Here is a 14380-nt window from a genome sequence, read left to right as displayed (position 1 = left end):
TACTGGAGAACACCTTTATTTTCATAGCTGCTGAAAAATCAACCAAGAACACCAAGTCCACCCCTCACCCCCTCTTAATGTGACATTATGTCTTTGCAAGCATCGGTGGTCACAATCTATTGACAAAAGAAAGACAGGATTGATTTTATGCACCAAATAAATGGTAAATTACAAGAATCTTGTGTCAGTGAGGTATTTTTTCCTGTAAAGACAAATGAATGACCTCTTCAAGATAACAATTACCCACCCTTACATGTCTTTAGTAGGTGAATGGAGAATTCAGTAATGGATAAATGAAAATTTGGGGTTGAAGTATCAGTTTAATGAAATCAGAATCTATCACTTTTTAACAGCATTTGGCTTTTAATTGTTTCCCTGGAATATTTGATTCTTAACAGATAGTAACTTCATTCATAACTGATTTGGATCAGTGGCTTTGATTGATATTCACAAGATAAGAGGCTCTGCATCACCTTGATGTGCTACTCCATCACAGCTCCTGTTGGACACGCCTAGCACTGTTCCCAGTCAAATCAGGTTTCTGGCTCTTTTCCTTATTTTTGTTATTCTTCTTTAAGTTTACTTCATTCTGGTGCTTGTACTTGGCATTTTCCTTCTCTGCAGCCTTCCCAGGGAACACCTGTCCCTCCACAGTGACATCCATGCAGCGTTCCTGGGCCAGCAAGAAATCTTTGACCTCCCAGGCCAAACTGCCATCCCGTAACATGAAGATCACCCTATTTGACCCAACCACAAATCTGTAGAGGAACATATGGATCAAGATTAAGCTTCACAGTTATGGAATTGTGCATTTTCCATTTTCAAAGTGACAAACAACACTTTCAGGAAGACAGGGATCATCAACAGTATGAAACATAGTGACGCTTGAAGTTAGAATGATAAAATGTTTGCTCTATGTCCCTCTATGTGTCATGTGTCAATGAGCTACTTGTGAGACCCAGTGCTGTTTAATACAGTCTTATTCTATCACTGTTTCTCACACATAGATTTATTTGGCTGCCGCCAAGGAAAACTGAGACTCACCCTGGAAGATAAAATCAGAATTCCACTTCATTCCCAATAAACCATATAATGCACTGACCACGTGTGCATGTGTTTAAATTACTTCAGGGGATGAGACACAAACACAGGCTGCCATGACAGGCTCAGCTACTCTTACCACAAAGTTACATAGTACACTAAAAATAATTTTAAGAGCTTTTCTTGCTCACCAACATCATGAATATTCTCATCCAGTGATGATGATCTTTGATCAGCATTTCTGTTAGCAGTTGACTAGGAAGCAATGCATGGCTAAATGATGGAACATTTACTGCAAACTCAATAGGGTTAATGGGGCGGCATGGCTCAGAGATAGAGTGGCAGTCTAGCAACCGAAGGGTCGCTGGTTCAAACTTCATTTTCCCCGATGACCATGTCGAAGTGTCCTTACACAAGATACCGAACCTCTAATTGCTCCTGAGGGCCCTGTGACAAACTGGCACTGACCCCCACCCCACAACCCTTAATGGATAAGCTGTAGAGAAAATGGATGGGAGGATGGATGGATTTTTGGTTTTTTTTTAATTTAGCAAGAAATTTGCCCTTTCAGTTTCAGTGTCAGCTGTACGTGAAGAAATCAACATATAGACGTATGTGAATGACAAATTGACTCAGGTTAAGGCTGTTTTCCTTATTTCAGCATGAAGCCAGATGCATTTTCCTCGTTTTATTCCGAACCAGCTCATAAAACTACACATCAGTGACATGTCACGCTGCTCACCAAAAGTAAATTCTCAACTTGTGGAAAACACTTTCTGTAAAAAAGCAAAAGAATCGCCACACTTCCTTTGGCTTCACCCCTCATTTCTCAACAACAGTAATATGCTACAGTAAATGGACTGCATTTATTAAGCCTTGTCCTCCAAAGCTCTTAAGAATTTGGGGTTTCTTCTCACACACTGAGGGTCGTACACATACGCCAGCCAACAGCAGCAGCAATTAGACTTTGAATTTGTTGCTCAGTCATATTAGTCTCCTGAGGATCTTGTGCCAACTGAAATTTGACCTTCTCTTCATCTAATATTTCTCATGTCAAAGCTTTGTGTAACATAATACAATTTACACTTCTGTTTCTCCTGCATGATTTTGAAAAAACATTCAATCGCAACATGTCTGGTTCCTTCTGGCTCCGAAAATAATGGATTGGCCTGAAAGACTGTCCAGAGGAGGTCTGACTCAGGTGACTGACCACCCACTCACAACTGTGGACTGACTAACCAAGCAGACGAATAATTTACCCGTAAATGGTAGCCTTCCCCAGATGTCACAATGTTCAGCCTGTAGGGTTGTCAATGAAAGTCAAATATATCTTCTCATTGCAAGAAAAACAAGATTTTTGTGAAAATTAACAATCAAACATGGGGCAAAATGCAGCACTGCCACAGTAAAGTCACTTGTCTGGTATCACACAGCTACTACCACTGCTGTTTTTTTCAAGGGGACAGTCTCAGCTCAGACTCTGCACTGATACCCTGACCAACAACTTGCGGACTACAAAACTGCTCCACACCTTAACATAGTTAGTTCTCTCATCATCTGCAAACTGCTGAGTAATAAATTACAAGTGTCAATAGTGACATGGCAGTGCTGACATGAACTCTTGATCACAGTGAATTTAGTTTATTTTATTTTGCGCAAGCAAGATGGCTAGATGGCAAAATGAAGGCTCATTCAGTTAAAATCAATTAAACATCAGGGTTGTCATGGTGAAAGACATCAGCTTTCATACTGCAACATGGCGTATCCTTAAATCTAGAAAAAGACATATGGACAAAAAGAATTTAGATGTATGAAAACATGTCATTTATTACAATCAGTTAATTGTAGGCTGATCCAGGCCACTTATATTTCCCAACATGCATTGTCAATTTTAATGCCTCATTAACTTATTGAGGATTGGTTCTTGCCAAAACACTGTCTCACTCCCTCAGGCACACACTGGGGCAGATCAACAGCTATATACAAGATTTTTTGTAGTTAACCCAGTTTTTCATTGTCAAAAGACTTCAGTAATGTACCTCTGAACATCATAGTTGGCGTTGAAGAGACTCCCTTGCCACAGGCCTGTGATCTCCTCTGTCTCTTTCTCAGTGGGATCCCCCGAAACAGTTGAAAAAACCATTAGAGTCCGGCCTTTCTTGGACATTTTGAGCAGCTCCTCAGGCTTGGATGGGTCAACTTTGGAGAAGTCAATGGGAGGAGGAGACCTCTTGTGCTCTGGGAGATCACCTTCCTCAATGTCGTCATCCTTCTGTTGAGGGCAGAGAAAAGAATTGATTGAATTGTCGTGGTGTGACAAGTTGATCTTTGCAAGTTGAAGGCCTTTGGCAAAACTCATCTGAAATTGTTGAAACTCCCCGCTACACAGCAGTTACAAGACAATGCAATATATGACGTTATTTCACAGCAACAGTCACAGCAAGCCTGCTGACACAACAATGCCTGTCAGTAAATGAAGTAAGCTTTCTGTGCAGTCAGACTTGGCAAAGCACGGAAGAAAGAGTCATGCTTAAAGACTTCAAAGAGTGACAGGTCAGCAATTGTGATAGATGGCAACTTTCTCGCCAGCAAAACTGGAGGGCCAATCAAAGGCACTTTTAATTGTTTAATTACAGATCCGCAAATGAGAGACAATGTGACAAAGAACCTGAAGCCACTGAAGAAAGCCACCTTAGTGATATCTCGAGAAGGTACCCCAATGCTGTCAGTCATTGCACCCCTAAGAGCAAGACTTCTGGAGCAGTTACAAGCAGCCCTCAATGTCTCTGTGATGCTGTGCACCAGGATCTCCAGAGACAGTATTCTACGAACTCAATCATCAGGACACCGTAAGGCCTGTTTTATTCAGTTTTTTACTCTGTGATTGAAACCTATTTTTTGTAAGAATGTCACTGTCGTGAGACAAAAATTGGCGTGAATTTATTTTATGAACCTCAAGGTAGGATGGATGACCTGTCCATAACCTCACTTCTGGACCCTGGCTTTAAGGCCCTCCCTTTTCTATCAGATGATGAGCCTGAGGGTGTCTTCACCAAAGTCATCACTCTCACTGAGGACCTGACAACTGATAAAAGCTCTGGAAGTACAACTTATTGAACGAAGACGCAGACTGTGTTGTCTCATGGAATGCAGTCAGATTGTAATTATTCAGACACTCACAGGCAAATTTTATTGAAACACATTTGCCTCCATTGTACACCCCCACAATTAAGGATCGACTGATTAATTGGCGCGATTTTTGCTTGTATCAGGATTAGCCAATTGCAGTCGGGCATCCACAGGGGCAGCTCTGTGTTGCTGGAAGTCCCTGCAGCCCACATGCAGACCATGCTCCTCCTCATATGGTAGAGTGGTGAAAGCAGCATTACCCTTGAAGCTGCCCCAGGACAACAGTAAGATTTAAATTTGTTTCTTTAGTTAAATTCACAATATGTCTCATAACCAGGGTTTTCCTTCACAGAGAATTTGGCAGCGGCTGCTAAATTTCTCAGGAGTCGGGGTTTTATTTTTCTCTGGCTTTTTATATTTTTATCGGTACACGCTAAGCTCCCTCTCAGTGCACGAGAACTTTTGAGATGAGAGAAATCTTTATGTAATAAGAATGCGTTTTGTGAAAACACGTTTCGAGCCGTTTGCTGTCGTTATCAATACAGCGATGAAGCTTTTCCACTCATCGTCCACTCAACTGAGGTGCGCGCGCGCACGTGTTTAGGGGGTGGGGCGTCTCACTTCCTCGGGAGAGGCAGCCACCACATGGATGAGAGATTATTACAATTAGAGACATCTTTCATACATTGTTGAATCATTATTCCTTCTAAAGTTGAGGTCTTTTTCATGCCTGTGCTTTGTCTCAGTGCTGAAAAATTGAAACCATGTCAGTGTTAAGTTACAAATCAAGCACTTTCGGTCAAAAGCTACTGTTCCTTTGTTTTCTCTTGAATCATTTAAATGTGTGACAGAAGGACAGGGTTAGCTTAGGTTTGTGATGAGTAGATTATATGCGCCAGCAATGCTTCAACATGGCCAAGTTGTAGATATTGATGAATGGGAGATGAAAATTGGCTGATATGAATGTAAGATGATGCTGAAAGATTGATAGTAATCTGGGTTTTTATTCATTCTTTATTCAGATGGCTGCTGAATGGAACCCAGTGTGGCAACATTTCAGCGAGCCCACTTCAGGGAAGGGTTGCTGTGATGCAGTTGTTTTAGTTATGTTTAAATATGTTTTACTTTACTTGTTCGAATATTTAGTTCATTTAAACTGCACTGTTCAATTAATGTTTCTTGGCCTGTAATATTTGTTGTCCTTCTTTTTATGTAAATTGAGGGGGCAAAAGCCATACTGGCTCAAGAATCATCCGTCAGCTAAGGGTGAAGGAGACAAAATCGGAACTGGTGTTGGCCCTGAAAAAAAATCAAGATCGGTCCATCCCTATCCACAATGCATTTGAACATAAAATTCTAAAGCTCTTCTCTACTAATGTGATCGATTTATTTTTTCAGCAGAGAGTAAATTCAGCCAGTCAATGTAGCAGACAGTGAGGTAGTTGAGGTGCTGGAGCAGCAGGCAGAAACAGTTGATGACCCTGTGCCCCCATCGAAGAAAGCAAGGAACTTGAGCTCTGGCTGATATCCTCGGGGACACACACACCCCAGTAGCGTTGTCCAGAACTGCAAAAGACAAAGCATCAACATGAGGTGAAGAGGTGCAGAGGCTAAACCACTGCCACTCTCCACTGCACTGGAGGAGGGAACAGGAGGGGGAATTCTCCCGATTGTCATGCCAAGCTAAACGGTACCTCTGTATCCCTGGAACAAGTGTACCAGCCGAGAGGATCTTCTCAAAGGTTGGTGACGGTGTCACGGCCCAGAGAAGTGCAGTGACGCCTGAACATGTAAACCAGCTACCTTTTTTTTTTTTAAACAAAAACTTAGGTGTGCAGAGCAAACTTCAGGATGTGATCAGAAAAGAAGACATGGTTCAGATGTTACTGTCCCAAAAAAAGTTGTGCAGTATATCATCATTTCCAGGATGTGAGACAGTTTACCTGCACTTTACTTTTCATTTTGATTCGAACTGTTGTTTTTTTTATTATTTTTGTTCTATATATGCACAAGTGTGCTGCTAATGTTTTATTTTCAGATGTGAGGTATATTGGTGTCCAAGAGGAAAGACACTGAACTCAAATTTACATGCACCTTACTTTTCAATTTGATAAAGAGCTGTAAAGGGTTTTTTGATTCTACGTATATACTTGTGAAGTTTTTTGTGCTATGAGCATGAAAATAAATATTTAAAAAATGCAAACAGGTTCTCTTAATTATTTGTTTATTTCTACTTCTTACTAGGGCTGCAACGATTAGTCGACGTTGTCCACAAACATCGATAATAGAAATACCGTAAATGACCAATTAGTAGCCCGGGCGTTTATTTTGCAAAATCCACGAGGACCCCGGGCGTTTACAAGAGACCAGGCGTCTATTGGTCACAGGCTTTTATTCATTTTGGCACTGGCCAGCACTGGGCCATCATTTTTTTTTAGCAATAGGTATACAAGGTATAACAATATACTGTAGTACTTTAAAGAGCAGTAGTGCAAATATCAAAATTGTCCAGAGAACACTTTACACAAGAACACTTTATTAGTAAGAAAAAGGGCGTGACAACTTGAGGCCCGAATACTTCGAATTCCACGACAGTCTCATGCGGCCGAAATAGCAGATCTACACACTCACAACGCGTCACCTTGTAGATCTTTTTTTTTTTTTGCATGGAACGTCATGCGACATAAATAACTGGTAAGTTAAAATAAATTGCAAAATCTTACATGAAACCAAGTTAAGATAAAATGACTCTCAAATAGTGGCCCCCAGGCATTGAAATGAACCTGGCGTTTACTTGAGACAGGCGTTTATTTTACAAAATGAGGTCGGACCCTCGGCCATTATGTGAGACCTGGCGGCAGTTTGACACCGGGCTATTAATTGGTCATTTACGGTAGTCGACGATGGAATTCATTGTCAACTATTGTCGCCAGACGCTCCTGCGTAGTAGCGTCTTGTCTCTGAGCGGGAACATACAGAAATGGCGGCGTCAACATCAGGTACGCGCACCACAACTTCTAAAGTTTGGGAGCATTTTGGCCTGGATACGGCGAATAAAAGGACTACGAGCAAAGTTTGCTAAGCAGACCTTGGTGTCATGGCAGGACCTCGGTGATGCAGGAGCATTAGAAGAAGGTCGTCGGGCAGTTGAACGAAACGGAGTCTGACTCGCCGCGGTGAGATTCAAGTGACATTCAAGCCAGTACGGTTTTCATGACACACATTGGACATTTTAGAAGCGTATTTTCGCTCTAAAAGAGCTTTCGTTCAATAAAAGATGTATTTTTCATTGTACCCATCTTCCTTGTGTTTATTATCATTTGCCACATAATTAAATCAACTTCATGCTAAATGTAAGAAAAAATGGATAATTATCCAATGAGTCGAGTAATCGTTTCAACAGTCGGTGACTAGTTGACTATTAAAAGAGTCGTTAGTTGCAGCCCTACTTCTTACTGATATTGAAGCACTTAAATCAATAGCGAACTGAAATCAAATCTAATCGTGAGCCTCTTAACACCACCCAGTCCGGTGACCAACCCTTGTCTGGTGCCACACTGCCAACAGTTGTAGGTCTCTTTCCATCTTCACAAGTCACTCGAGAGAGCATTTAAACCAAAAGAGCAGCCAAGAAAGCTCTTCATTCTAGCTTTTCCCGACACTGCCAGTCTGTTTTATTTTCTACTTCATAGTTCAGTGCTGCCTATACTTGGTCAGCATACTGTTCATATTTCATGATCATGTCTTTATAAGGTTAACAGCATTGGGGGGTTTTGCCTTCATGCTCTGCATGTAATTTTCTGCTTTATTCTATTTATTTTTTGTATTCGTAACCATATCGTTATAATTTTATTAGGTGGGGGCTCCTACTGTGTTGCTCGCTCCTCCCTGCACAGTTGTGACGTACTTTATTGTATGTGCTAAATAAACTAAACTAAACTTGTCCACATCCACATGTTGTTCACCCGTCTGATACAAAGACCCAATTCCACTTTGTGACATGATACATTGTCTACTTGGGGAGTTTGCTGAAGCGTCCCGAAGTTTACGAGCTGCTGTCTCACTGGCCCACCTTGTCTGAATACATGAGAACTACTGTTAAACCAAATCCTGAAAAGTCTTATTTGTGGCAGGGGGAAACCACCTTTAGAGAAAACATTGGGAGTCAATCGTGTCAGTAGAGCATGAGAATACTAAATGCGAGAACTGCTATTCATCTAATGTATACTAGAATCCGGGAGCTGTTTGTTCACATTAACTAGGAATGTAGGAAATATATCATGTGACCAACACTGGGTGGCCTCACTGCTTCACCTCCTTCACGTCTACAGCCAACAAACAGCATCCAAAAGTAAAATTTACCGGTTGCTGCTACAAACACTGTGTATGTAGATGCACTAACTGGTCAAATAATATCCAACTTTACGAGAAGCAACCAGAAACAGGATTCACGTACAAGACGACCAAACCACATCGGGGCAGCAGAGCGCGTTTCTGTTCTCTCTAGCGATGAGTCTGTAAATACTTCCGTTTTAAGAGTTTCTTCACTTCGTTGTTAGTTTACTAAGTTTCCACAGCCAGTAAATTGTTGATAAAAACGGGAACTGTTAACGCGTATTCATAAGTTAAATGTCGCTATTGGCTAAAGGGCAGTTGACATTTGGACTGCTCGCCGACGGATGGATGCTGCTTGAAAGAAAATAGAAAACAGCAACGTTACCTCCCATTGTTCCAGAAGCCGCGCCATGTCTGCATCGTTGTAGTCTCGGATGTCCTTCTTTTTCTTGGTCGTGTCTTCACTGTTAACTGAAACAATACCCAGCAAAACAGCAAAGAGTAGGGGCATTGCACATTTCCAACTGAAGTCAGGCGCCATGTTTAACGTCTTCTCTAATTCTATGTATGGTTGGCTGGTTGCACTCCGAGTCTAAGGTGCGTATACCGCCATCTACAAACCCGGAGTACGTAAACCTACTTCTTCTTTTCTTTTAGTAACGGATGGTAACCAGCATTCTGCTTGCTTTACCGCCTCCCACTAATGGAGTGTGGGCCAAAGTTGGGAGTCCGATAAAAAAAAGGCCAAACAAGGTAAATTAAACAAACACACGGTGCCAAATAAATAAATGGGATTCTTTTGATCACTTTATTTCAGATTATAGATAGTGATATGCAGTGGCAAATACATTTTTATGGCTCAGTTTTTCCACTCCATGTTTCTTGACTTCCCACTTCTTCATTTCTCTCTCTCCAGTGCACGTAGGGCAGGAAAAAATAACATGTTTTACTGTATTTCAGACAGCAGGTTTAGAGAAAAACCGTGAGTCTGTTTACCCTGAATAAATAAGGGAAATTCTGTGTTTTTCATTTTAGAAAAGGGATTAATATAAACATGATAAACCAGTCCATTAAAGAAAGAAAGGTGAAGCTAACCTGGATGGGTTTTGGATTTTGAGACTCAGTGAATGTGTTGACTGTCCTCTTGGATCCATCATATATCTGTATAATCTTATCTGCCCTTATATGACTAACATCAAAACTACTACACATTGAAGTAGCCGCTGAATGCTATTTACTTTGTTCAGTATCTCAAATATGATTTTTATGTTCATTTTAAGCTGCTTCTGCGTGCACTGTCATGTTCACTTGACACTTAAATGAAAATAAGAGTGTCCACTTGTATCTACTGTATCCCAAATGTAATGCCACTCCTTCTCTTAAATGGTGCTTTTGTTTTTGACTTTCTGAATGAAATGTTCATAATTACTTTTTATGCTAATGAACAAATACATTCATTTCCCTTAATTCCCCTGTGAGGTGGATTCACATAAAACTGATTAAAATATTCAAATTCTTGCACCTGTATAGAGTTCCATACATTTAATAGGGGCACGGTGGAGCAGTGGTCCTCACTGTGGCCCCCCAGCAAGAGGGTTGTGGGTGGAGCCCCGGCTGCAGCACGGATCTTTCTGTGTGAGTCTCCATGTTCTCCCTGTTCCTGCTGGGTTCTCTCTGGTACTCCAGCTTCCTCCACAGTCCAAAGACATCAAGAGGGGACGAGGCTGATTGTCACTCTAAATTGACTGTAGGTGTGACTGTGAATGGTTTTCTGTCCTATGTGCCCTGCAATGGACTGGTGACCCATCCAGGGTGAAACCTGCCTCTCGCTCAAAGGCTAATGGGATAGGCTCCACCCCCCCATGACCCTTCACAGGGTAAGTGGTAGAAAATGGAGGGATGTTATTGTTGTAAAGGCCACTCTAGTGCACATGTGCCGGATGTGGTGCATGACAGAGCATGGAGGTGTCATTGTGTTGACTGCACATCATTGCCCCAAATATGATTTTGTCCAGTATCAATTTTGTTTACACATGCATTGTTTGCTGTGGCTAATGACATGAATAATGTTTCTATCCACTATCTCGATGGTCCCTGCCAAACACTCCTGTTTAACCCTTTGGCACAATCTGTTATGGTGCACTGACCTGCTCATTCCACCTGATTGTTTAAGTTCACCATATCAGACACTTTCATGTAGATTTTTTTGCACTATATACTACTGTAAATACTTTGTATACTTTTTTAGGTTTGCTCTATTTATTGTTTGTCTTTTATTTGTCTAGTTGCTTTTACTGTTGTTGTCGTCTGGTGTTATTTTGAGAGGTGCCAACAAAGTTTTGTTGTAGAAATGCACTGACAATAAATGACCCTTGATCCTCAGGTGAAATGTCTTTCTTCTGTTCTACATTTGTTTTGGTCACAACCTTTACGAGTCTGTACTTCTGGATCCTTTTATGTTTTGTTACGTTTTATGTCATATATGTATATATGTGTACTGTACATACCTTATCTATATATATATATATTTTTATATCTTCTATATTTTTAATATTGTAAATTATTTATTTCCCTGTTTTTTATTTATTCTCTCATTCTTTTCCTTTTATTCTTGCACTGAAAATGGTTCTGGCTCTAATCTCATTATACTTGTATAATGACAATAAAAGGCATTCAATTCAATTCAATTCAATTCAATCCTCCCACTTTTAGGACAGTAAACCATGCAGACTGGGTTATTTTTGTCATATCCACCAAATGAACCCCCATGATTATATGAGTGGTTGCTCTGAAGGCCGCCATCAGGCCTTCAATGTTTACATTGCACCCTGGCAGGATACTCATTCTCCATCTCTCACCTGGAATGCATACTCCTTCTTCACCTTCTCAGAGACCTTTTTCACAACATCTTGCTCCTGTTCAACACCCATGTTGCCTGATGTGTGGCGCTCTAGCATAGGTTATACCCAGGGGTGAAAGTGGCTTAAAAGTCTTGCCGCAACTGTATGCACACCCAAAGGGTGCGCGCCGCCGACAAAGTTTTACGGTTTTTAATCGGTTTTGGGTGATTTTTATTCCAGTTTTCAGGTGTCTATTCCCCACACAACTGCAGCCCCCATAGCCCCACCCTTCCCGCACTACCCCTGGAAATGCGTTGAAAACTGCTTTTTACAGTAATTACCCACTACACTGCTAACAACAGGCAGACATGAAAAAACAGATCATCAATATCACTCAATGATTTATTTAGCAAAATATCAGTTTACATTTTACAGTGAGAGACACAACTCAAAACATGAGGAACATTTCAACAACAATCACTAATTTGATTTTGCCCTCTGGGGCTGCACGGTGGTGCAGTGGTCAGCACTGTCGTCTCACAGCAAGAAGGTTCCGGGTTCGAGTCCCGGCTCAGGCACGGGATCTTTCTGTGTGGAGTCTCCATGTTCTCCCCATGTCTGTGTGGGTTCTCTCTGGTACTCCGGCTTCCTCCCACAGTCCAAAGACATCAATTGGGGACGAGGCTGATTGATTCTCTAAATTGACCGTAGGTATGAACGTGAGTGTGAATGGTTGTTCGTCTCTCTATGTTGGCCCTGTGATGGACTGGTGACCTGTCCAGGGTGAACCCCGCCTCTCGCCCATTGATGCTGGGATAGGTTCCAGCCCCCCCGCAACCCTTAATGTGTAGGAATAAGTGGAAGATGACGATGGATGGATGGATTTTGCCCTCTGTTTTATTTTCTTTCTCTTTTTTCGTTCTGCGAAGTGGTTTTAACCAATCAAAACTAACAATGCTGGGAAAGTGACCCACGTGTCTGTCCGTCTGTCAGCCAACCAGAAACGCCTCGGATGCGGAGTCTATGCTCGTGGGCACGACTCCGCGTCAAGGCGGTTTCACACTGAAAGCGCAATGCGCGGGGGAAGTCCATTCATTGTGTATGTTGGCACGCTGTTACGTCACAGGAGCGCGAACCAAGCCCAGCATCTAGGTACCACTGCGCGTGCTTGCGCCCCACCCCGCGCAGCGCGCCGCGTCTGCCGCGTTCAGTGTGAAACCGACTTCAGACGTGTTTTCTTTATTTAATATGGGATATTGAAAGCTCCCTTCTCCTCCTTTAACGGAACTCCGTTACGGCCATGAATATTTTACCGGAACTGCGTTCCGGCTCACTTTCACACCGGGTTTTACTGTTGTTTGGGTTGACATGCTCTGGCTTTATCTTTTTTGGCAACAAAAAAGCTGTTGGTTAATAAATTGCACTTTGGTTTCTTTGGAGAAGAAAACAGGAGCTGCTTCTTGTTCAAGTAAAGTTGTCTAACAGCTGTCAAACCTACGCCTTCCTGGACCCAGGGAGCATTGCAGGTTTTTGCACTGAAAGTCTCAGCAAACAGTTTTTTTGTTTATCAATACTTTATCATTGAAATTCAAAATGTATATCATAACTTGTGTTACATGTACAGACTTTTCAAAATATGCATATAGATCCCCTCAAACAGTCACATATTTATATGGACAGGAAAAAGTGATGACGATCGACATCACACTGATCGGGTGCAATAAAATAAAAATAAAATAAAAGTAAAAGGCAGGATCAATTCTTTCGTGTTGTCAGTAGAAGTATTTTCAGTTCAAGTTATGCATTCCGTTGGTCTAGAAAGACATAAATGAGTCCCAAATGTCTACAAACCCCCTATGTTCACCTTTAGCAATGTATGTCAGCCTCTCTGGTCCAAGATCTGTCATCAGCTCCTTCTTCCATAATCCAAATAGTGGTGGTTCAACATTTTTCCAATGTAGTGCAATCATTCTCCCCAAAAAGAGAAGTCCAAAATCAACCATTTTTGATTATTTTGTTGTTCTGATAGTGTGTTTGGGGAATATTCCAAGTATACAGACGGATGGCATCAAGGGAATATTACACTTGGTCATCAGCCAGAATGACAGAATTTTAGGGCATTCCCATAAGCAGTGAATCAAAGTTCCCTTTTCAGTCAGGCATTTAACACAGACATCTGGAGTGTTAGGTGAAAAATGGTGAAGTTTAACAGGGACCCTCATTAGCCATTTATACTGCACAGTTTCGATCTTGTTCAAACATCTCCCAATCCCTATGATAGTATGATCTCAGTTTGTGTGTCTGTTCTCCAAGCATTTAATCCAGTTGATGCCGGTTCTGAAGAGGTTATGGAATCTAGATGAATGTTTCTTACCATCCACATTTTTAAACACAGTTTCCTCAATGACTGATAGTGCGGATGCGGTCGTAATTGTCTCACACTTCAATGCTATAAAACATCTTAAATGTGAGTATTTGAAAAAGTGTTTTTGGGGAACCTGGTTCCTCTAACAAAGTTCTTCAAATGTAAGAAAGGTACCTTCAAAATAAAGATCAGAAACCCAATACCTTTTCAAGCCCATAATTCAAATCTCCCATCCAATCTACCCAGTTTGAATTGTTCATTTCCCCAGACAGGAGTGAACTGTGACATAGTTAATCAATTACAAAGACCTGAATAGAAATATAATCGCTCTCGAGCAGAAGGGAGGAAATCAGTTTAACCAGACTCAGAGTGGATCACGCAGGATTAAAAAGTGCTGCATTTGTGGTAGGGAAAAGGAACACGGACAAGCAGAAAAGCTGCGGGATGAAAGAAAAATGTGGAACATTCAATAAACCAAGTAAAAAAAAAAACTTAGGCTGCAGGATAAAGCGAGAGGTGGGTCAATAGTTGAGTGAGGGCGGTGTCAGAGAAGGTGTGGGGATAAGTTGTATATTTTGTTTTTTGTGTTGCACACTCTTGTAAGGTAGGTGGCGGTATGTACCTCGAAGTTGATCGCGATCCCCTACGAAATAGACAGAGAGGGAGAGAA

General features: G+C 41.5%; 1 protein-coding gene across 1 annotated transcript; it reads right to left on the bottom strand.

Moving 5' to 3' along the window:
- On the bottom strand, nt 1-9140 carry mesd (mesoderm development LRP chaperone). Its single transcript, XM_086223000.1, has 3 exons — nt 8891-9140; nt 3081-3313; nt 1-758 (listed from the first exon to the last, which is right to left on the bottom strand). Exons 1-3 carry the CDS (start codon nt 9044-9046, stop codon nt 491-493), a joined length of 657 nt encoding a protein of 218 aa, XP_086079126.1. The 5' UTR covers nt 9047-9140; the 3' UTR covers nt 1-490.
- Nucleotides 9141-14380: the final 5240 nt, after the last annotated feature.

Source organism: Aulostomus chinensis, chromosome 2 (genome assembly GCF_037954235.1).
Source record: "Aulostomus chinensis isolate RoL2024-O1b breed Wild chromosome 2, RoL_Achi_v1.0, whole genome shotgun sequence".
NCBI lineage: Eukaryota > Metazoa > Chordata > Actinopteri > Syngnathiformes > Aulostomidae > Aulostomus > Aulostomus chinensis.
Note: the sequence above shows the minus strand (reverse complement) of the source record. Positions and strands in the feature narration are given on the sequence as shown.